Genomic DNA, 24,100 nt, shown 5'->3' on the forward strand with positions numbered 1-24,100 from the left:
AAGCATATAAAGAGATGGGAACAACAGACCATGACCATCAATGTATTAATAGTGTGAAAGATGAAATTAGAAACTCCGTATAGTTTCATTACAAAGTTGGTATCCTTCAACAAAAATAAAGGACATATCAAACACGAAATCATTTTGGCTACTAAGCACAATGGAAACTACAAGCTCTCAATAAAGAAACTTCTATAGTTTGTGCTGGTCACATTCATATTCCACTGTTACTATATATTTTGACAACATTATCACATCTTAACGTAACTTGTTTAGCAAACAACAATTTTCAGTGGTTTCTGTTGGCAATGAAGTTAGTAAGAGCTATCAAAGGTTTGACTTTGTCAGAATCAAACCCTTGAAGATGTTCTCTCGCATCTCTCTTCAACTTCTCCACAAACTCCTTAGATTTCTCAACACCAATCACTTTTGGATACGTCAGCTTTCCGGCGACCTTATCTTTTCCGGCGGTTTTTCCCAATTCCTCCGACGACTTGGTCTCATCCAAGATATCATCAACCACCTGAAACAACAATCCGATACACCTCGCAAAGTTTCTCACTTTCTCTATCTCTTTCTCTGTTCCACCGCCTATAACCGCTCCGATAACCGCAGATGCTTCAAGCAACGAACCGGTTTTATGAACGTGAATATATTCAAGATCCTCTAATCCGACATCGTTTTGTTCCAACCCTTCACTGCTTAAATCCTTCGCCTGTCCCGCTACGAGTCCTTTCGTTCCAATAGACTTAGCCAATTCTTTAACGGCTCGAACCATTTTCTTGGATGACACGTCAGCTTCCGTCAAATGCTCGAAAGCTAGAGCTAAAAGTGCGCCGCCGGAGAGTATGGCTACGCTTTCTCCGAAGACTTTATGTGTTGTTGGTTTCCCTCGTCGGAGATCGTCGTTGTCCATACAAGGAAGATCGTCTTTGATGAGTGACATTGTGTGAATCATTTCAACTGCACAAGCCGCTTGAATCGCTAAACGCTCTTCCCCGCCGACTAGCTCGCAAGCGGCTAGGCAGAGTATTGGCCTGACACGTTTTCCGCCTGCGAGAATCGCGTAACGCATTGCCTTGTGGATGTTGAGTGGCTCAATAAGTGGAATTGCTTCATCTAATGCTCTGTTTATTGTCTCTGCTTTGCTGATCATGTACGGTTTGAAATCGAAACTGAAACCGAAATCGTCTTCTTCGTTTACTAATTTGATTGATGAATCAAGAAACTCACGGGTGTCTTTTCTAGCGAAAATAGCAGCGGCGACCGGAGATTTGATCGGGATATGGAGAAGGCGGATAAGCCGCCGTGTATTCGCGGGACTCAGCCGTCCTTTCAGAGTTGTAAACACGAAGTGTAGAGATAGAAAGACGATCAAAAGATAGAGAAAGATATTTTGAGCTTCCATTTTGATCAACAATATAGGTGATTGATTGATCTTTGTTTCTTCTTCTTTGTAATAACTTTTTGTGTTCTGTTTTTTTTTAAGGGGTTTTAGGAAAAGGTCAATGGCAGGGCACGTCGTGGGATCATATCATTCTTGGTAAGATCGGTTAAAACTGAAATTATTTGAAGCGTGGTTTGGATCCAAGCCGTTTACTTTGAAGTTCGGTGTGGAGTGAAGTGAGCCAACGAGTGCATAGTTTTTTTTTTTTCCTTCTAAATTCATTCATACCAAATCAACATTACAGAAGACAAAAACTTTCGAAAACAAATGAGTACATAATACCATATTGAGAAAAATATACATTAAGTGAATTTAACGATACTTTCCACGTATAAGCTTTTGAGTCATAGTGTAAATACTGAACAAGTGAGTAAGACTTGTTTGTTTATCGACTTTTACAACCATATATATAAGAAAAGGTTTACAAAGAAAACCAATTCGAACCGGGAGAAAAGATAAATCAAACCGGAGTTTTGCATGAGGCTGATGGTATCTTCATTGCAAATGAAGCGGAGAAACACGACCTCCCTAGTTTTCATCAACTTTTCACATCTGGTTTTGTTTTCATGTGGTTTATTTTTTATAATCGTTTCTCAAGTTTCAGTGGAGGATTTAAAGATTTATGATATTGGATATCAACGTGCTCGACGCATGGTGTCCTAACGTTCAACAATTAGTGTCGTAACGTTGAACCTGTCTTTTTTATATTATAGTAAATAGTAACATTTTGGATGCTTTCTTTTATGAAACAAAGTCAACGAATGCAAGTCTCTTCGTGGAATCTGGTCATATATCGGTTTTATGTTATCGGAATATGTTTTAAACCATACATGCGTTGATTAATCATACTGTACTTGTTTCACGGCAAGATGGGAGTTACTAGTCCCTTATTCTCCGACCCGAATTTTAGTTTGGTTAATTTTGTTACCTTAGCCCTTAACCGAAATAATGGAAAACCGGAATACCTGAACCGAGTTGAACCAAACTTGGTCCTTAGTTCTTTCTAGTCCATATCAGAGGTTATACTATTTATACATTAGAGCCTCATCAATGTGTTTTCGATTGATTTTGATACACATAAGCCCTCCATAAACTACAAACTATGGAGGTTTTCAGCACACTCATTTGTAACATTTAATTTTTATTTTCAGTAACATTTAAGATTTTATTAGATTAGATATTTTATTCAAGGATTTTGTGCAAGAAAACCCTTCAACTCGTTAATTTTTCGATTTTACCATCTATTTCCGAAATGTAAATTAATTTTATGAAGTCAAAAATAATACGCAATATAACACTTATACAAAGACGAATACTAATATGCCTAAAGTAAAAAACAAGTTCTAATTTACAGAAAACATATATTAAGATATAAGAGTTAAGAAAAATCTATGTAAAATTTTAGTAATTATTACGTTAAGCATAAGGCGAATGCTAATCTGCGTAAGGTAAAAAAACAATTTCTAATTTACAGATTTTTTATTAAGATCTGCGTAAGGTAGAAATGAATTATAATTTGTGGAACGAATTCTAGGATGCGTTAAGTATCTAATTTGTATTGTTCTCGTGCGAAAAAACAAAAAAAAAAACTACATTGCGTATTATTGTTGACTTTTTGTGATTAATGTAACTATGATGAATTAGAATGAAAGGATCCATCCAAATTCTTACAAGACAAAGTCATAAATTCATAATATAAAGACTCTGGTAATTAACATGATTGCGATACATTAACTTTGTTTAAACTGCTCAAGTAAGGAGATTAGAACAATGGCTAAAATGTTTGCAGACCGACCAAATTTTCAATGGGCCTAAGAAGTACGAACCCTACATTTCTAATTAATCTCCCACTATTCATCTACTTTCTCTCTAATGAAAACACACAAAATTTCCAAACACAATTGTAAAGAAAAAAATAAAAATTTAATAAGCAAAAGAAAATAAAAACCTAGACATTGGATGTAGAAGGCTGAACAATCTTGTTTTGTCTCCCTGCAAGCCAATGCATGGTCCTCCTAGCAAAAGATGGCGTTTTCGTCTCCAAAGATTCCGAATTTTCGCTCTTAAGACTCTCTTCGGGAGGAATCCGATGGTTTGGAAACCGGAGTGAAGAGGAAGACACGAAAGAACAATCCGAATCTCTAGCACTAGTCCCCTTTTGCTTCTCCTTTTTACCCCTTAGCCAAATTTTCGATAAAGAAAAGCTCTCCCTCTCCACAACACTCTTCTCAATTCCCTTAACTGTTGGATCAAAACCGCATTCGGACATAACGGTCCTGTGGCTCGGCACCCGGTCTTTTCCGGATAGTTTCTTGGTCGAAACATGAACCTTAAGTGTAGCTTCTTGATCCATAATATACTCATATGATCCCATTGACAAACACCTCCTTCCATCCACATTTTTACTATTACCACTTATGCTATTTTTCTTCTGGTCACTTCCTTCACCAACATGATCTATGTTCCTAAACTTCCCTAACTTAACTTCTAAAGGAACAACCTTTTCATCTAAACCATCCATGTCACCATCCGGGTCACATGATTTACGACCCGACCTAATCCGGGTCGACTCAGAATCATTGTTCACATCATAACCTAGTTGAGAGTTAGACTCAAGAACAGGAACCATATCTCTCGAGCTTTGTTCACTCTCAAGAACAAGTAGATACGAGGAGCTTAGATTGTGGTGAGACGAAAAACCAGAGAGGAGATTAGATCTACACAAGGGACAAGTAGAGTGAGAGAGAAGCCACGTGTCGATACACTCAACGTGAAAGGCATGGCTGCATTTAGGCAAGAGTCTAAGTTTATCCTCTGTTTCAAACTCACAGAGACAAACAGGACAATCAAAAGGAGAGATTTTGAGACCGACAATGGACTTGTAATGAAAAACAGGTAACGTGTCGATTAAGGATTGGTCAACGCCAGAATCATGGAGGTTAAAGAGTTGTTGAAGCTGGCCTTGAAGAGCTGTAACATTGTCGAAGTAATCTTCTCTGCTTTCTCTTGATGGTGTGAGGAGGAATTTGACAAGAATATGGAGAAGACCAGAGATGAAGAAGATGATCGAGAGGATTATGATTATTAGAAGAATATTTGGAGTGATTTTGCTGTTTAAATTTGACAAGCTTGTGTTTGATTTGAGAGGTATCAATGGTGGTGGTGGTGAAGAAGAGATCAAATTCTGAGTTGATTTCATTTCCGGTAAAATCTTGTTCATGTTTTCTCTGGAAAAAAAAGTGAAAGAGAACAAATTTGAGCTCAAAAACAGAGATTATTAATGCATGCTCTGTTTTCTGAGAGTTTTGGTTTATCTTGTAATTGAAAGAAGAGAAATAAAGATTTGAGCTCAAAGTTTTTTGAAAATTTATGAGATAGAGTGATGATTAAGAGAATTACAGGTTGGACCATTGATGGTGACAGATGAGCGAATTTATTTCAGTTTATATTTTTCTTTCACCAAAGAAGAGAGAGTCTCTTTGAAATGATTTTTTAAAATTCTGAAATTAATGGGATTTGGAATTTTGTATTTAATTACCAAAAATGCAAAGTCAACGAAACATTTCTTTAAATAAATAGACTGATACAATCACTTTCTTTCATGAATAATAATATCTTATGATTTTTGTAACCAAACCCTGTCCTTCCATGTTAAAGCCAACCGGACCAAACGATATAATTGTACAATCCATTTTAAAATCTTACAATTTAACATTCCGAGTTTATATTCAAGATATCATTAGACTAAGACTCGAATAAACATGTCGTTTTACTAAATATTTTAAACATTAACATTACTAATTTTTTTTTATTTATTTTTTTGAAAGAATGTAAAATTTATATTCAACCAAAAAAATTGTTGTTTACAATGAATGCGACATAAATTTAAAGAATCAAAATAGTGTTAAAAGTTATCTAGCTGCGAGTTTGAAACCAATACTGCAACATTACTAATTAGTGTTGCCATGCATGAGTGATGAATTTGTTTATATGTATGTTTGGGCAGGAATTATTTTCTCTTGGATGGAGTGTTGTTTTTGTTAGAGTAGGTGTCCAAATCATGATAGGCCGAGAAGCTTTTGAGGCAACTTCGACTTTGGATTTGTTCGGGAGGGGATAGTTAAAACTAGAGTCGCACCATTCTTCGTTATGAGTTGGAATTCGTACTATGTTAAGGTTAAACGAGATCGACTATAGATTTATTGATATTATTTTTTGCATGTTATTGCCTTATCATGGTTGATAGTTTTAAACCACGCGACTACAGAACGTTAAAGATTTGGACGACATAATGAATGATAGTTATGAGTTAGTCTTTTAGGAAAATTTGCGATCCGGTCTAATCCGGTGAGATGGGATATCTCATTAGGCTCATGTAGTTGACTGTCACATTAACTAAACTTGGTTGATGATCACCTTTTTTATAGTGTAGACACACCTATATTTGACGTCTTTGGGTCTATATCTTTTATTAAGAGTTGACATTTTAGTATGTGTTTTTAGTGCGAGCAAAACAGTCAGTTTTCAAATTAAATGTACGAGATAAAAAGATGAGGCATTAGACAGAACTATTATCATTTCATAATTTTAGGCAGTAAACAAACATTCTATGTTGACAAAGGAGAAACACGAGAGAGAGAGAGAGAGAGAGAGGGAAACATAAAGCCAACATGGAAGAAGGTTCTACGGCTTTCTCTGATTTAAGTCTTAACTCGAAGCATGTATGGTCTTCGTGCACTTTTTATTTATTATATGCTTAGTAGAACAATGTACCTAAAAGGCTATAACATACACATTTTCCATTTATTTTTGTTGTTCATCAATTTTTGGTTTATGATTTGGTGTTTTAATTTCCTTTGGTACATAAACTATCATAATTGAAAAACCAGGATATGTAGTTAGGTCAACCTACATAACCTTTTGATAGGCTCACGACCTCACGCATTGAAAAACCATTATTAGAAAATAGTTATTTGGAAAAGTGAAATAGATTTTGTTAGCTCGATTTTAGGAGATGGTAAGGGAAAGCCCACTCACACACTCCTAAAAAAAATCTAAAAACCAGAAATTGCCCACTCCGTTTTGAGTTTTGACATACTCACATACTATACATATATGTTTTCGTTTTTTAGGTTTTGAACTTGAAAGACAGAGCTATGTTAATCGGACATATTTTTTTTATTATCAAACTATTCTTAACTCGTGTTTGGAAAATATAGTTTATTTTGTTCTATAAGTTTCTAAACAGTTCTAAGTTTTAACCCTACCAAAGAGACATTAAATTAGTAAAACCCGTCGGTTAATACTTAATACTTAACAGTATACGGAAAATTGTAAATTAATATAGGATAAAGTGGAATTCTTATTTGAAACACAATGTTCTCATCACAAAGGATCATCCATACATATATATTAGGTATGGGCACGAAGCGGATATCCGGAAAAATTGTGATATTTGTTATTCGATTCATTTTAAACGAATACTTGATTTTGTGATTTGCTTTGCTTCAAAAATTTCCGGATATCCGAAATTTCGAATATTCGGAATTTTTTGTGATATTTGCGGATAACCATATCAGATATTCAAAGTTTTTTTTTTAACATGCTTTCAAAATAAGTTTTAAATACCAAACATAACCGTTGTTGGTATCACCAGTCAACAAACTGTTATCAAACTAATTCCAAAAACTAAAACCCGATAGTTTTTTATGCCATTGATCAAAACATAACATGAAAAAAAAATGATCAAACAAACATCTTAACATAAAAACATAAAATGACAACAATACACAAACTATTTATGATATCTATATATAGATATAACTATATTTTCTAATATATATAAAAAGATACGGATCGAAGTGGGTATTCGATTTTTTTAAAAACAATATTTGTTATTTGATTCGGTTTTTACGAATACTATATTTTTCTATTTGCTTTGCTCTAAAATCTTACGGATATTCGGATTTTTCGAATCAAATCAAATCAAATACCGAATCGAAGCGGATCTAACGAATATTTTGCCCAATATATATTAGTTCCATTCGATTTATTGGAATATATAGTACCACGAAATCATCTCTCGTTTTTTTTGCTTATAGTGTATATCAAGGATCAACTTCATATCCTGCAGAAGAAAAGAATTGTCAAATTTATCTAGACAATATTAAATGGCGAATTTATTTTTGAAAAAATCAAGACAATATTAAACTTTGGATACGATGAAAAGATGAAAGAATGAAACTTACGGTGTGTATACGACACGAATGTTACCGGCATCAGTATTAGCGATAACCCGAAAAGCGTCACGAGAGAGATTAAGGTCACCGTTGCAAGGCTCCCGGCAGAAATCAACTACCTTCACGTCTACGGTACGCCCGGTGCATGCTCTGTCAAAGTTGTATGTAGCACCAATGCATCGAACCCTGTACCTCCGACCACAAGCTCGACCATTTTGCCACAAATTGTTCTTGACTCCGACTACCAGCGTCTCACGTTGTGTTCCGTAACACGCAGACCCTAAATCACATCATTAATTTATAACTGATCATATCTTATTTTTATAATATATATATTTATATATATGAAACAAACATATGTATAATTATATAGACGTACTAGTGTAGGGAGGGTCGTAATAGACAGCTTTTCCTTGAGCAGCTTCAGCGATTGGAGCTAAGATTTGTGCAAACACTATCATCACTACCACAAATTTTACTGCCATTTTTATCATTTTCTTTAACTTGTTTGTGAAATAACGAAGCAAAGGGAAGCGAGTATTTATATATAATTGGACTCAAAGACTGTAAGTAAAAGGAAAAGTCTTTGGTCTACGTCAAGTCTTCCATTACTTATTGTATTGATTTCATACAGGACAATTTGTTATTCCTTACTCCACCTAAATTTTCTTGGTGAATTGAATGAATATGAATATATGATGATGTGTGAAGGAAAATTCCACGAGGGTTTGAAATTTAAAGTTCATTTTTTTTTTCTTTGTGGATATTATTTTCACAAAGCTGCGAAGGAAATTTCGAAGAAACTAAGGAGGGTATTCTCAACATCACTTCGAATCCTACCTTGAGAAAATTCTCAACCTTACCCAAATCCAAAACCATCGGGAAAAGTATAACCGTCTTTTAAACCTTCTGATGAGTGTTAGGTTCTAACGTTAGGACCATCTACTAAAACAAAATGTGTTAATGAAGAAAGTCCCACATTAAAAATTAAAAATTATCAAATAGTATATAAAGTGTTAGGGTCACTCCACCTATTACCAATTGATTTTTAGTTGAAATCTCATATTAAAAGCCCAAATCTATCATGGTATCCGAGTCAGATTGTTCTTCAACTTTTCTAAACATATAAAAAAATAACTTGAACAAAAGGTAATAGTGAAATCTAGAATATTCTTCGGACTTCACGTACTTGCTCCCTAAGATATCTCCAATATTCGGTTTGTTACATAACACCAATAAAATTAGTCAAATGATGAAGTATGAAAAACAAATTTGCTTTATTGACCTCTTTTACAAGAGAAAGACAAATGTCTCTTCTTTATTTTATTTTTTTGAATCAAGACAAATTTCTCTTTGTTATCATGTCAAGTAAATCTGCGTTTATGAATTCAACATTCTGGAAAATAATTGGGCTTAGTGGGCCTTCAAATATCATTTTATGTAAAGGCCCAAATCTCTATATACCAATTAAACTTTCTATCGCTGAGAAAGAGATTTGATCAAATTAAACTTAAGATAACGATTGCCCTTACCGAGGAAGTTGCCTTTGTCGGCTTGTCGCTATAATTCATCAATCAAAGATTCAAAATATAAAAAATGAGATTTTAACTTTTAAGCATATGTCATTTGTGTTGTTATATCATCGTCCAAGTTTAAATTTACAAAACGTATATTGTTAAGAAAAAAAGAGAGCAAACCAAAAGAATGTACAAAATTTCAAAACGTCCGAATCAAACGACAAGCTATGTTCAGAACGAGTATTTAGAATTAGTAGCGATTCCATAGGCCTCCAAGTACGAATATTACTTTTAAAACTAAATTATAAGTTCGAATATTCCATCTTTTTCCATACTATGGTCTTAAAAACAGTGGGATGATGATATTTGCTTATCCTTCAAGATAATGTTTAAAATTATTGGATGAGAAGATATTTCTTATTATTTATATTTCTTGTAGACATGGAGCCAAAAAAATTTATATATATATATAAAAATTAAAATCTTTTATCACATGATCCAAAGCCCAAAAAGTAAAATAAAAAGTATCTCATCACATGACCATTTTTAACCAAACGTTACTGTCACTAAATGAAATCTATTTTTCTTTCTTAAATTTTGCTCTGACAAATATTTTTGATTGCGTCATTTTCTACTTTGGAAATGTCTTTGATTTAGCATTTCAGTTCGCTCAAAACATCAAATCTTACCTTCTTTAGCTTTCACATTAGATTCTGGTAATTATTAGCACAAAAAAAAGATAAGCCAGAATACGAAACAACCAAAAAAAGAGGAGAATTCTTTTTTTTTTTTTTCTTTCCGATGCCTCCGACCAATAATTACCGAATCTCCGGCGAACCACCGTCTACTACGCCGTCTCATCCACCGCCAAAACCGAAAACAAGGATTCTCTCTCTATTCCTCGTTGGTGTAATCATGTTTTCAATCTTCTTTCTCTTCCTCGTTCTTATCGGTATCGCCTCTGTTCTTATCCTCCCTCTCCTCCTCTCTTCTCTCCATCGTCACCACCGACGTCGTCGTCGTAATCGCCGACAAGAATCCTCAGATGGGTTATCTTCAAGATTCGTGAAAAAGCTTCCTCAATTCAAATTCTCCGAACCTAGCACATACACACGGTACGAGAGCGATTGTGTGGTTTGTTTTGATGGATTCAGACAAGGACAATGGTGTCGGAATCTTCCTGGTTGTGGACACGTGTTTCATCGAAAGTGTGTGGACACTTGGTTGCTCAAAGCCTCGACGTGTCCTATTTGCAGAGCTAGGGTTAGATTGTGGGAGGAAGATCCACAAGAAGGAGAATTATGGAGATGTTTTGGTCATAGAAGAAGTAGTTTGCTAGATTTGTAAGTGCTATGTTTCTTGTTTTTGTTTTGTTTCAATCATATTTGGATTAGAAGTTATAATCATTTAATAATGTTTTAAGCTCATTCAACATAGTTATAGTTTCTAACTCGTTCTTGATGACTAGTTCGTTGGAGGAGACTAATTGCTTCATTATTGGTTTATAGAATGATTAGAACCCTTAAGCTCTCGAAAAATATATAAATAGATAGATATGTAGTCGTTTTCAGTTTTAACACGGTGCTACAGAGTTTCTTGACCGATTCAACACGAATTGTTGAACATGTTACCGAGCTCTTGTTTTCTCTCTTTAACATCTCTATTTGTGTCGCTGTCAGGAAGTAATTGTTTAGACTTTTCATCGATGTGTTATACTTCGGTTTCTTGTTCTTGAATTTGTCTAAGTCTTGGTTTCTTTCGTTTGATTTTTGATTGAATAGGTAATATTGTGTGGTTATGTAGACGTGGACTCAGTCTAATGGATGATAAGAATCTCCAAAACTGAAGCTACGAAGAGGTACAATACAAGCCAAGGACTCTTTCCTCCATAGAGAAGTAGCGGGTCGATCTTATGGTAATATATAAGCACTAAGCAGATGGGCGTTTGATCATATAAACCCTCACTACCATTACCAAAAAGCAATAGCCAAGAGCTTTTTTTTTCATTTTCTTTTTGAAAGCCATGGATCGGTTTTCGTTCTTGAATGTTATAATGGAGGTTGCGGGTATTCTAAATGAATCCCGCAAACTCTCCTCAAGAACAAAAAGTTGATGTTCTCAGTCTTGGTATTCCCTCTCTTACTCAATTGTTTAGTTTACTTGTTCAACGCCATTGCCATCAAACCCGAGATAACAAACTTGATCCTTGAATCAAGTTTGTTACCTATGACAGATCCAAACACCCCGGAATTTGCTGCCCATCTTATGAGAGTCTTTGTAGATTTTCGCCAGTTTGTCAATTCTTTATACATCTTCATCGCCGTCTCCTCCATCATCAACCTTTTATCCACTCTTGTCATGGTTCATGCATCGGCTCTTACTCATAAAGATGATAGCTTCGAGATCAAAGATTTTCCGATTCTGACGCTTAAATATTGGAAGGGACCTCTTGTGACCAATTTCTATATTGTTCTCTTCAGTCTTGGCTATTGGTTCCTATTCTTTATAGTCCTATTTTCTATCGTTTTCTTCTCTACAAAACTCGATTCCTTGGCAGCCAAATCTCGCGCTTTATTCATTGTATTTGCAGTCTTTGAGTCTTACTTAGCTATCGTTTGGAACTTATCTATGGTCATATCGATACTCGAGGATACTTATGGGATCCAAGCTTTGGGGAAAGCTGCAAAGATTGTTAAAGGGATGAAGCCAAAACTATTCCTCTTGAATCTTTTCTTTGGGTTATTGTCATTTGGATTAGTTCAAATCTTGCGGCTGGTCGATTGGAGTAGTTCATTCTCGGTTACCTTAACCACCGGTTTGGTCCTTATGAGTTCGGTCTTTGTGGTGAGGATGTTTCAGCTTGTGACTTACACCGTTGCTTATTTCCAATGTAAGAGCCTGCAAGGACAAGACTCGCTGAGGGATGTTGAATATACGAAATTGTCATCCACTACTCTCATGGGAGGATTGCCTTGATTAGGCATGTATAATACATAAATATACGTGGGTCGTTTGTTTCTTAAGAATGTTAAAGTTCACCATGGATTTGGTAAAGTATTTCTAATAATCCAAGGTTTTTTGTAATTTATAAAAGTAATTAATAATCAAAGGTTTGGTTGAAAATATATTTTGTGTTAAGGTATGGTTGCATATGTATATATTTAGCAAGGTATTTTTGCTTTTCTGTACAATGCATATGACATGATTATCCTTTTGGATGAAAATGAGAAAACTACTATACTACAACAACTATAGAAAGCAAACCAAAATAATAATTAGAAAAATAAGAAGAACAAATCCCAAATGTTTTTCATATCATATCGCATTGCATTATGTTACAACATAGCTCTGTAATGAGAATTTTGAATTTCATACATGTATTTCATGTTAAATTATAGTTTTTGACTACATAAGGTATGTTTTAGCACAATATTATAGTCTTTAGCTACGAAAAAGCCGATTTCTCCACAAACTTGCATAAAACAAATTCACGTAGGTGCACACATGAATTTCACATAGTCAAGATATTACGGTACAATAACAGAGTTAGAGCATATGCATGATTATGCACAAAACATGAAGTGTAAGTATGAAATTCAGATTTCTCATTATTCGAATTTAAGTATAAATTTAACATAATGCATTTGTAAGGATATAAAAAATCTGATTTGCCGTGTTTAAGGTAAGTGTTTTTGTTGACTCCTTGTTGGGACATCTAGCTTCACCGTGTCACTCCTTGAGGATAAGACTAAAAATGTCGGAAACTTCTCTCAATTTTATTTGAACATGTTCGGGTTTGAAAACCGGTTTATGTAACTATCAAGAAATAATCAAAACAAAAAATCCAAAAATAAACTTCAATGTGAATTTTGATTTGGGCTATATATTTCAAATTTCAGTCTAAAATTTATTGGCAACAATATTATTAAAAAAAAAAACCTACATTGTTATTACAATGGGGAAACTTATTTATTAAGCGGTATAAAAGGTTTTATACATAAGTAACGAAAAAGTAGTAAGTAAACGACCATGAGTTGGTAATTAATTTGCAAAAATGATGGATGATACGTAAAAGTTTAATTATATTATGTTAAAAATTTTACTTACCTTAAAAACAAAAGAGATCAGATTTAAAGAAAAGAGAGGTTAGATTAAAGGAGGAAGTTCTACAAGAAGGAGAACTATGGATATGTTTTGGTCATGGAAGAAATAGTTTGCTAGATTTGTAAGTGCTCTGTTTTTCTTTTTTTCAATCATATTTGGATTAGAAGTTATAATCATTTAGCAATTTGCAACGTCCTCAAAGAATGTTTGAAGCTCTAATTCTTCTATGTTCGGTTAAATATAAATATATAATGACGGTTTGGTATAGCATATAGTTTGACCCTACTGTTTATGACTCATTCATGATGACTTGTTCGCTTGAGGAAACAAATTTTTTTTTTAGATAGATGTTTCATTATCTTACACGGTTTCTTGACATTTTCAACACGAATAGAGGAAGTGAATGTTGATCACGTACATTTGATGAAGAAGTCAACTTGCAATGTTAAACATGTTCCTCTTATTTTCTTTATATAACATCTTCATTTATGACGCGGTCAGGAAGTCATCATTTTTAGACTTTTCATCGATGCATTATGCTTCGGGTTCTTTGTTCTTGGATTTGTCTAAGTCTTGGTTTCTTCCTTTGATTTTGGATATAATATGTAGTAATAATAATATATTGAGGGTTCCGTGTACTTGGACTCAATCAAATGGATGACAAGAATCTCCGTAAGCGAAGCTACCCCGAAATACAAGCCAAAGACTTCTTTTTCCATAGAAAAATAGCTGGTCATAATCTAAAGGTATAGTAGTTTTTGAATGTTTGGTTAGTAGTATATAAGCCCTAGACAGATAGGTTTGATCTTATAAACCCTCGCCACCATTACCAAAAACCAATAAGCCAAGAGCTTTTCTCATTTTTCTTCTTGAAACCCATGGCTCGATTTTCCTTCTTGAATGTTGTAAAGGATGTTGTGGCTATTCTAAATGAATCCCGCAAACTGTTTCTCAAGAACAAAAAGTTGATGTTCTCAGTCTTGGTATTCCCTCTCTTACTCAATTGTTTAGTTTACTTCTTGAACATCTTTGTCATCGTACCGGAGATCACAAACTTGATCCTTGAAGCAAGTTTGTTGCCTTCGACAGATCCAACCTCCCCGGAATACGCAGCCCGCCTTATGAGAGTCTTTACAGATTTTCGCCAATTTGTGGGTTCTTCATACATTTTCGCGGCTGTCTCCTCCATCATCAACCTCTTTTCTGTTCTAGTCATCGTCCACGCATCGGCTATTACTCTTAAAGATGAAAACTTCAATATCAAAGATTTTCCTGTTCTGAGCCTTAAATCTTGGAAGGGACCTCTTGTGACATATTTCTACATTGCTCTTTTCAGTCTTGGCTTTGGCTTCCTCTTCTTTATAATCCTTTGTCCTATCCTTTTGTTCTCTATAAAATCCGGTTCCGTGGAAAATATCGGTTTCTTGGCGGTCGAGGCTGGTGTTTTATTGATTATATTCACCGTCTCTCAGTCCTATTTTGCTATCTATTGGAACTTATCTATGGTCATATCGATACTAGAGGAAAGTTATGGGTTCCAAGCTTTGGGGAAAGCAGCAAAGATTGTTAAAGGGATGAAGACAAAACTGTTTCTCTTGAATCTTTTCTTTGGTTTATTGGCATCCGGATTAGCTCAAATCTTGCAGCTGATCAATATGGGAAGATCGTTAGCGGTTACCTTAACCACAGGTTTTGTCCTTGTGTGTTTGGTCTTTGCGGTGAGGATGTTTCAGCTTGTGACTTACACCGTTGCATATTTCCAATGTAAAAGCCTCCAAGGCAGAGACGTTGAGTCGCTCAGGGATGTGGAATATATGGCATTGTCTTCCACTACTCTCACGGAATGATTGCCTTGATATTTCAAGAGAAGGGCATATATGATATGATATTTAATCTGTGGATTGTTTGTTTGTTTGAGAATATTGTTGAACTTCACCATGGATTTGGTAAAGTATTTTGAATAATCAAAGGTTTTGTTACATATATGTTTTGTTAATTGTTTTAAGGTTTGGTTGAATATATTTGGTTTTATATATAGACATGATAGTTTTGCTTCTCTTTTTCTGTAAAATGCCGCATATGACTTGAGTATCCATTTCGATCAAAATGAGAAACACTAAACTACACATTGGTATCTTTTATTTATTTAAAGTAGTATAAAATGCAAATAATATGCATTTCAGGCCATATGCAGTAAAACGCATTGTTGGTCACTGTCAGATTTGGAACCAGAGATCCGCAATCCGGAAGAACCATCCACGGCAGATATTAAAAGTCAACGGCCATCTACATCACGTCTCTGAAAGAAAGCAGGGACGTTAGGCTTCCTCGTGAGCCGAACTAAACAAGAAAAGTCACCGTACCAGTGGGCTCGGACGATCACCTTCCTAGAACCAGTCCATCCCCTGCCCAAAGAGGGAGTCAAACCTAACGTTGCAACAATAAAGACAAAATTAAAACAAACAAATTAATGCATAATTAAAGCAATAATTGCCATTAATTCCTAAGATCTCCTAAGAACTTTGTATATATAAGAGAAGAGTGGAAATATTTAGAGCATAAAATATTGACTACTTGACTATACTATTCATATTATTTGTGTAATTACTATATGTGTGCTAGATCTATGGAATTTTAATGATGAGAGAGCGTAACGAGTTGGCAAGAGCATGAAAGAAAAGAGACACAGAGATTTGTTAACGGGTTTGGTTAACAACCTACAATTTTGGGATCTAGTCCATAAACAATTCACTAGAAAATGCTCCAACCTACAATTGCTATATTGCATCCACCTCTTTTTTCTAGAATTACAATGAAAGAAAACTACCATTCATTGTTTTTCGGGTTGTCTGAATTTTTCAACCTAAACTATTTCAAAACTCATCGTTTCTCTCCATACTTTTTTCCTCCGAAAAACAACCATCAACTTTAAAATTTCTGAAAAAAACAATTTTCTCCCTAAACCATGTTAAACCACAAATTCGCGTTTACTGTTTCGCGTTACGATTACCCACATAATTACCCACGACCCGTGTGGAAACGACGTCGTTTTCCTTCATAGGTTTTATTCCCAAAATTGCCCAGAAACGACGTCGTTTTCTTTGTGTTTAAAATCTCAAAATCGAATTGGGGTTTAGGGTTCATATTCACTTCTCAAATTGAAGAAACTATGAGCACCACGAGCTACTACTAATCTGCTTCAAGTCCGACACATCATTTTTCTCCTCCTGGTGTTCCATCGAAATGCTGGTGTGGAGCGTCAATCATCACTTACACATCAAAGACGAAGGAAAATCCAAGCCGGAGATTCTATCGATGTGCAATTGCATTGCAGGTACATTGTTCTATTTTGTTAGATTGTTGATTTAAGAGAATGCAATTGAAGGCGTATTTTATCCGGGTTTATGTGTGTAGAGAGAAAATGAAGATCACTTGTTCAAATGGGTTGATGAAGCTCTCTTAGACGAAATTAGGATGGTCGAGGAGAATTGTAAGAGAGTTGAAGAGGATGTCAATGATCTAAAGGTGCAGATGGCTAAACGGCATCGGTTTTGTTTTTTTTGGGAAATAAAACAAAGGTGAAACGATGTCGTTCGTGTGTGATTTTTGGAAAATCAAAAAAAAGTGAAACGACGTCGTTTTAAGACGGGTCGTGATTACTTATGTGGGTAATTGTAATCGCGGAACAGTAAACGCGATTTTGTGGTTAAACCCGGTTTAATGACTGGTTCAATTGGAGGCGTATTTTCTCGGATGAATCCGAAAGTATATGACGTTTTATTCAGAAAATTTAGAATTGATGGTTGTTTTTTCAGAGAAAAAAAGTATAGGGGGGAACGATGAGTTTTGAAATAGTTTAGGTTGTAAAATTCAGGGAATCCTTGTTTTTCCGACGAGTGTAGCTTCAAAACAAAACCACCAACAGATCTTCAAATCTCGTTGGTGGGCAACGTCACACACACATGTGTACCTCTCTCGATAAACTCTAGACGTGCAATATTTTCCTTTCGCGACAACGTTCTATTTATATTCTTACCATAAACCCCTCAAGCTCACATGACACTTTTCTCTCTTATTGGTCATCTCTTCTAAGACACCAAAGCCACATCATCTCTTAAGATTCGTGACTATATATTTCTCTTCAGTTCAGGTCTGTTTCTCTCTGTATCCACTCTTCAGCTCCAGCTCTTGTGTCACACGCACAGTCTTGCGCCACACGTACAATCTTGTGCCACGCACATATTTTGTATCACAGATTATATCAACTTTGATCATCTTCTTTATCTAGAGTCTAACAACTAGTTACAAATAAACATTCATTTTATACTACAAATTGAGGATAGTATACAATTTTCTTTCTTTCTTGATTCTGAATTTTTGTCCTTGAAGGTTTAATCCCACTTCGTAATAATAAATTCTTGAGTGTTCCGATCATGCATCCACATGTTTTCTCATTACTTAACCTTAAAAACGAGAGTAATTAGATTTTAGTAATGGCATATGCGCAACTCACAAACACCATTGTTGAATAATTTATGCGGCACTGGTAGCAGAAAAGATGAAATCCAGCTTATATGTAATTTACGTGCTCAACTTTAATCAGCGGACAAAAATTATAAATGCGTAAACCACATATCTCCCCACCTATATGCGTGGAAGTTGTATTCAATATACAAAAAAAAAAAAGTCATTATAATTTCAATAACCAGATTGTATGAACCCATGTCGATTCATGTATGACTCATTATGTTGCAAACAAGTTACAAGTTACAACTATCACGTGACTTTGCAACACCAAGTACTAGATTTTTTTTGTTATTAGGTTTAAAGTTCCATAACGACTCCATCAATTTGTGTACTGATAAATAGTACATCAACTAGAATTTAACGTGCCGTATACCGTAAAACAATATTTGTTTCATATAATCTTAACTAAATAGTAAATAGTAAAAAAAATCTTGGGTTTAAAAATTCATAACAACGACTCCATCAATTGCGTACTGGTAGTATATAAATTACGCAAAGTCTTGATATAATTTTATCTAAATGAATCTAGTTGCTGATATGAGAAAGTAAATACGTTGTCGATTAATTTTTGTATGCATCATGATCTGTATATATCTCTACTTTCCAAAAGTATACATCAAATATGAAACCGTGAGTCCTATCTTTAATTTTGGCAACAAACCGTGAGTTTCTTAAGAAAGTATGATTACTTAGTCGTAAAAGCATGAAGGCAAAACTTTTGAATAAATTGTGTAAACAATGTAAAAACATTTCACATGGGATTGTCTATAGATAATACGGCAAATTTAAGATGCCACTTTGAATTTCAGCCGACATGAAATAGTCACACATTGATTTTAGTATATATCAAATATAATTAAGTAGGAGAAAACCCTAAAAAAACCGACATCTTTGGTCAAGCCAACAAAAAAACACAGAAAAGCTAAACTGTTGTTGTTTTTATCTTGGTTTCGAAAAATAACGTGTATGAACCTAATTAAATCCGGCCCACTAAATATATAAATATCTTTTGGAGTTCGTTTTCACATTGATTTTCCTAAGAATTTGTAGGACCATCATACAAAAGTTATTGATGGAAACTGCTCACCCTATCAACAATGAAAAGCAAGTAAGTTCACATTATATTTTCAATTATCTTGTAATCAAATGGGATTTATACTGGTGACAATTTTTTTCTTTTGGGTTGTTCTATGTGTTGGAAACACTATGAGTGCTATAATTTTCATGAGGATGACGCTAAATGTTTGGAATGATTATCAATAGAGATATAGCATGAGAAATCAAGAGATATATAATCAAAGGATATGATATAAATGTTCTTTTTGTCAACATATATAAATGTTTTGAAACGTAAAAAAGAAAGAAAGATATAAGCGTTTTGGTTCAATGAATCATATATATGAAAGGAGACTAACTCTTTTCCACAACTTGACACATAATCACATGAGCGTTTGCCACCTAGACTTCATAAAATAAGTAATATATAATTAGTAATTAATTTAACATAACAACTAAAATAGGAGGATATAATTAATCAGAACTTGAGCCATCATTCTTTCTACATTTTTTTAATTCAATATATCCTCTGTAATTTTGAGATCCACTTAAGTGGCTAAAGTGATCATAAAATCCAAACATGTTACACATATTCCTTGCCTAAAAATTAGACGATTATTAAGAAAAAAACTAAATGAATATGCAGATTAAATATATCTAAGCTTTTCGAGATTTATGCTAAGAAAACAAGTAATTTGAAAGATGTTTGAGGAGCTATCCTTATAACTAATACGTAAGATATAAGATTATGACAAGAACTTAACTAAACTTTCCAAGAACATCAAGTTGAATATGATTAGATTGAATATGTAGAGACATAGTTAATAAAGACATGTTCTATTTTTAGTGTAAGAAATAAATTTTCTAAAATTTCACCTTCTCACAATCTAAACATATAACCAAAAAAATAAGGATATATAAATTTAAAAAAAAACTGAGAATCTAGAACAACAATAAAAAAGTAACTCAAACACATTCGTTTTTCAGATGAACTAATATAGTTGGACTTTTCAAAAACAATTACAAATCATATTTATTTTTCAAAACGGATGCATTCAACTTTACTTTATATGAACAGACATTATATAAAACAATTTGTAAATAGTAATACATAAATCCGCATGTAATGCGGGTACTCATCTAGTATAATAAATGTTTGGAATCACGTGAAATTTTCTCTTCAACAGAATGTTCTTCACAAAATGAAAATAATATACTTTTGGTCGAGTAAAAAATAAAATAAAATAAATCTCGACGTAATTTTTTTTATCCTATTCTATAGACAAACTTTTGGTTTTGGAGTAACACATGAGAATGAGTCATTCTTCCTATTTTGTGGTTGAGAAATGAGTCATTCCTTCGTTCATTGGATTTCATTTTATTCCCTTTTTGTATGTTTTTGTTCATAGTGACAATATATATATATATATATATATATATATATATATATATATTATATATATGATTGTTTGTTTCTTGTTAAAGGATCTTTAATAAAATCTAAATAATACTATGTTTTATTTTTGTGGAACGATGCTGCTTTTGTGTCCATATGTAGCTGGCACTTTGTGAACATTTCTTGATTATCTAGAATTATCTTGTCTTTTTAATTTTTTTAAATGAATAACACAAAATATCACAAGGACATATTTCGAACAAAGTATAATAATGTTCTCGAGCACATCAGCATTAATCAATAGAGAAGGAAAAAAAAAAAAGTGATACAAGCATTATAGTATTTCATACGCAAATCCATTCTAGATATTCTTCTAGAAAAACATACGTCTCTTTATATTTTTAATTTGGTGTATCTCAGATCCTCTACTATCCAACTGTCTTGTAAAAGTTACTTTAACTAGCTAATGTAATTGAAACTGTAATTTTATATGAACAAATGATTTAAACGGATGATTTAATTAATGCTATAAAACTAGTTTGATCATCCTATCTCTTCAGATCACGTGAATATGAATTCGTAGTCTTAATTGAACATATTTATCCACACACATATCTATATTTTATAATATAAAGTTTGAATTCCAAGTTTTATACTCTAAATAAATTGGATAATGTTGTCATATTTCTCATATACATATCTTTAAAACCTTGTCTCTACTTAAGGCTTGGAATCACACGGTCGTCATTCATCTTTTGATTTGGTAGTCTGGCGAAGTTAGAAATCAATTTTGAGTTGGTGGATATCCTTCTAAATGGGTGGTAGCCTAGTGATATTAAGAGTGAGTATTCAAGATCTCTAGTTCAATCTCATGAAAGATATATATTTTACATTTTAAATGTGATTCTATCAACGGTTAGTTATATACACTAACAAAGATTACGTACTAAATTCAGACTAAAAACATGTAATTCTGTAATGGTGGAGTGATGAACCTTCTATAGAGAAAGAGCTTCAAAATTACGAATTCGAATTTTTATGTCAGATAAAAAGAAGTGGTCTGCATCCCGGTCCAAAAATACTATGTACTAAAAATTCACAACTTTTTAGTCACCAATCTTCAAGGGATAAATAATAAACAAAGACTCAATTTTGTTTCATATGAGCTAAACGGTTGAGTAAAACAAACATCGTCAAAGATTTTATCTTATAAAAAGCGTTGTCAAACTCGTTCTGAGTACCATTGATTATTGGGTTATTTTGAAGACATGCATATAAATTTGTTTCGATTCTCATACTACAATATTATTAAATCGGAACATACGTACAACTAATCCCATTATAGAAAGATTAAAGGTATAAACAACGGGATAAGATACGAAATTAAAATCTCCTTAAGTCAACAAATAAAATCTCTTTTTAAAAGGTTACAGTTTTAATAATTTTGTAAATGGGGTTGGCGAAAGTATATCATTAATCGGCTGACCAAAACCGATGGACTCACCTGTTAGTGGATAAATGAAACCTTAATAAATGAATTCGATAACTTCGACCCTATCCATTGGTGGTATCACTTGCCACGTCTTTTAATCCTATTTTTATCTTTTAAAATCCTCTTTTTATTTACGTGTTTGATCTTCTTCCTCCCATTATTATTAATATCTTGCTGCAAAAAATAAATATAGAGGAAAACGAATTCCAGTCATAAACGCTATTAAAGTCTTAGATATGTTAGACGAGAAGATACTAGTAATGCTAATTAGTCATTAGGAATTCCATTAATAATCGCTATTAAACGCTTAGACATATGTTAGACGAGAAGAAAAATAGAAAATCGAAGACATATGTTAGACATATGTACTATGAGCTTTAACAAAAAAAAAGACATATGTACTTAGTACATTGTACTATGAGAGTATGAGTATAGTAATACTTAATTAGTCAATAGTATATCTTTTGTTCTTTATCACTTACTATGTTGGTTGATTTTCAATGTCTTTGTAACCTTTTCTATGTTTCAAGAACGTATGTAATAAGGTTTACGGACGCATAGATGATATTTTGTAATTTGTTTTAGTATTTTTCATTTTTAAATGAATTTCTGAAGAATTATAAACCGAATTCCGTAATTCAGAAAAAAAAAAAAAAAAAGAATTCCGTAATTCATTGTTAGAATCCAAGCATCGTGTCCATGATTTATAGAAACGATTGTAATACTAGTATCATATTTTTCATCTAATACAATTAAGAAATACTAACCAATAATTACTGATAATTTATCTTAATTAAGCTGAAATTGTTAAAAAAAAAAACGTACAGACATCTCTTACACTTAAATATTTCTGATGGAAACACTAAAATAAAATATTTTGATCGTAGAAATATAACTAATATTTACTTATTTTTTCTTTTTTTTTAGGTTTTAAAATTCTCATTATGTTGGTTTTAGTATGTTTTTATTTTATTTTTAATTGCATAATTAATTAAGATATTTTTTTGTACAAGATAATGCCACGCAAGCATTTTACGGGACTTTTTTTCCTTCGCATGCAAAGTCCGGCGGCTCATTTTACACGATAATGAGGATTTGCTCATGTTTCTACGAATTTAACAAAAACCGAAAATTGCCTTTAAATGAAAAAGGGAGAGTCAAAAAAAAGGAAAAAGGAATATTCAAAATAGAAAAGTAGAAAAGAGAATAATATAAAAATAATTATCTCAAGAGGCTATAGATAAAGTGGGACCCAAGCAAATCTTTTAGACAACGTGGCTGATCCTATCGGGCCCCACAAAGACAATGGTTATGTGGAATTTGGATATGTCTCCTTTTTTTTTTTTGCTCTCCCACGCTCTTATCTTGTATTTAGTTAGAAATCTGAAACAATTCCCTCAAAAAAAAAACAACACTATTCGCCACTCATTTCATATTCAAACTTTAAAAAACTGAATAAATTTTAATAAGAAAATTTTTAACCTTTTGAACAAGAGTTTTTTTTGTTATATTTTGATAATTTTTCCTAACTTCAACCAATTAAATTATAATAGACAACAAAATTTACCGTTTTGTTATTTATAACTTACATGCATATTGTCCAATTTTAAACGTGAACGACATGATGGTAACGTTAGTTACATTGTAGTCTCAGTTAAATTCAAAACATTTGATTATTTATAACCCACACACGCATAATATCCATTTTAAACGTGATTTATACATGATGATGACATTAGTTACATAGTAGTGTTCGTTAATTACAAAAAAAAAAAAAAATTGGACGTTTTTCTTGTTTAGAACTCACAAGCGTATATTGTCCAGTCTAAATTTATAAAATAGTGGTGACATTAGTTACATAATAGTCTTTCGTCAAAAACAATTTTTTGACCACTTTTATCATTCATAATTCACACACTCATATTGTCCAATTTAAACGTGAACTAAATATGGTGGTAACATTAGTTACTTAGTAATCTTCGTTAAATAAAAAAAGTTCAACCGTTTTATCATTTTTAACCCACACATATATTTAACGTGAATTATATCACGAGTTACATAATAGTCTCCGTTAAATTTGGAATTTAGCTCAAATTTGTTGTAAGTGAATTGCTTGTTACCAATGTCGTCAGTAAAACATAACGGTAAATGTTTCTATTTTGTATTATAACTATTTTAACATAAAAGATATAAAGAAAGATTTCTATGTATAATACATTATTTCGATATATAGATTTAAATTATAGTTATAAATATATTTTTTGCTTGATATCTCTGTAAATTAATAAGACGGAATTTAAAATAATTACAATAAATAAATTT

The 24,100-nt window shown here is 33.0% G+C and overlaps 7 protein-coding genes, 1 long non-coding RNA gene and 1 other non-coding gene across 10 annotated transcripts; 5 read left to right on the top strand and 4 right to left on the bottom strand.

The window, feature by feature from the left end:
- Positions 1-53: 53 nt before the first annotated feature.
- On the bottom strand, positions 54-1,496 carry GGPS4 (geranylgeranyl pyrophosphate synthase 4). Its single transcript, NM_127420.2, has one exon. It carries the CDS (start codon positions 1,406-1,408, stop codon positions 290-292), a length of 1,119 nt encoding a protein of 372 aa, NP_179454.1. The 5' UTR covers positions 1,409-1,496; the 3' UTR covers positions 54-289.
- A 1,611-nt stretch (positions 1,497-3,107) lies between these two features.
- MEE16 (RING/U-box superfamily protein) lies at positions 3,108-4,838 on the bottom strand. Its single transcript, NM_127421.2, has one exon. It carries the CDS (start codon positions 4,665-4,667, stop codon positions 3,396-3,398), a length of 1,272 nt encoding a protein of 423 aa, NP_179455.1. The 5' UTR covers positions 4,668-4,838; the 3' UTR covers positions 3,108-3,395.
- A 1,108-nt stretch (positions 4,839-5,946) lies between these two features.
- On the bottom strand, positions 5,947-8,272 carry PNP-A (plant natriuretic peptide A). Its single transcript, NM_179648.2, has 3 exons — positions 8,066-8,272; positions 7,696-7,966; positions 5,947-7,574 (listed from the first exon to the last, which is right to left on the bottom strand). Exons 1-3 carry the CDS (start codon positions 8,178-8,180, stop codon positions 7,568-7,570), a joined length of 393 nt encoding a protein of 130 aa, NP_849979.1. The 5' UTR covers positions 8,181-8,272; the 3' UTR covers positions 5,947-7,567.
- A 1,483-nt stretch (positions 8,273-9,755) lies between these two features.
- AT2G18670 (RING/U-box superfamily protein) lies at positions 9,756-11,359 on the top strand. Its single transcript, NM_127423.4, has 2 exons — positions 9,756-10,546; positions 10,985-11,359. Exons 1-2 carry the CDS (start codon positions 10,005-10,007, stop codon positions 10,986-10,988), a joined length of 546 nt encoding a protein of 181 aa, NP_179457.1. The 5' UTR covers positions 9,756-10,004; the 3' UTR covers positions 10,989-11,359.
- On the top strand, positions 11,150-12,315 carry AT2G18680 (uncharacterized protein). Its single transcript, NM_127424.4, has one exon. It carries the CDS (start codon positions 11,316-11,318, stop codon positions 12,177-12,179), a length of 864 nt encoding a protein of 287 aa, NP_028489.2. The 5' UTR covers positions 11,150-11,315; the 3' UTR covers positions 12,180-12,315.
- Positions 11,360-11,563, bottom strand: AT2G18685 (uncharacterized protein; the record flags this gene model as incomplete). The annotated part of the gene is made up of 1 exon (NM_001335602.1): positions 11,360-11,563. The coding sequence occupies one exon, from the start codon at positions 11,561-11,563 to the stop codon at positions 11,360-11,362; it is 204 nt and encodes a 67-aa protein (NP_001324692.1).
- Positions 12,316-13,955: 1,640 nt separating the features above from the next.
- Positions 13,956-15,929, top strand: AT2G18690 (uncharacterized protein). Of its 2 annotated transcripts, NM_001084444.1 has the most exons (2): positions 13,956-14,290; positions 14,397-15,363. In NM_001084444.1, the coding sequence occupies exon 2, from the start codon at positions 14,429-14,431 to the stop codon at positions 15,152-15,154; it is 726 nt and encodes a 241-aa protein (NP_001077913.1). In that variant the 5' UTR covers positions 13,956-14,290; positions 14,397-14,428; the 3' UTR covers positions 15,155-15,363. The 2 variants fall into 2 exon arrangements, with proteins under 2 accessions (NP_001077913.1, NP_028490.1); NM_127425.5 differs by having other exon boundaries at positions 13,956-15,929.
- Positions 15,930-16,325: 396 nt separating this feature from the next.
- On the top strand, positions 16,326-16,813 carry AT2G07075. Its single transcript, NR_143736.1, has 2 exons — positions 16,326-16,641; positions 16,722-16,813. It is a non-coding gene; the product is annotated as an uncharacterized misc_RNA (transcript).
- A 440-nt stretch (positions 16,814-17,253) lies between these two features.
- On the top strand, positions 17,254-17,536 carry AT2G07085. The gene has a single exon (NR_140189.1). It is a non-coding gene; the product is annotated as an other RNA (long non-coding RNA).
- Positions 17,537-24,100: the final 6,564 nt, after the last annotated feature.

Source organism: Arabidopsis thaliana, chromosome 2 (genome assembly GCF_000001735.4).
Source record: "Arabidopsis thaliana chromosome 2, partial sequence".
NCBI lineage: Eukaryota > Viridiplantae > Streptophyta > Magnoliopsida > Brassicales > Brassicaceae > Arabidopsis > Arabidopsis thaliana.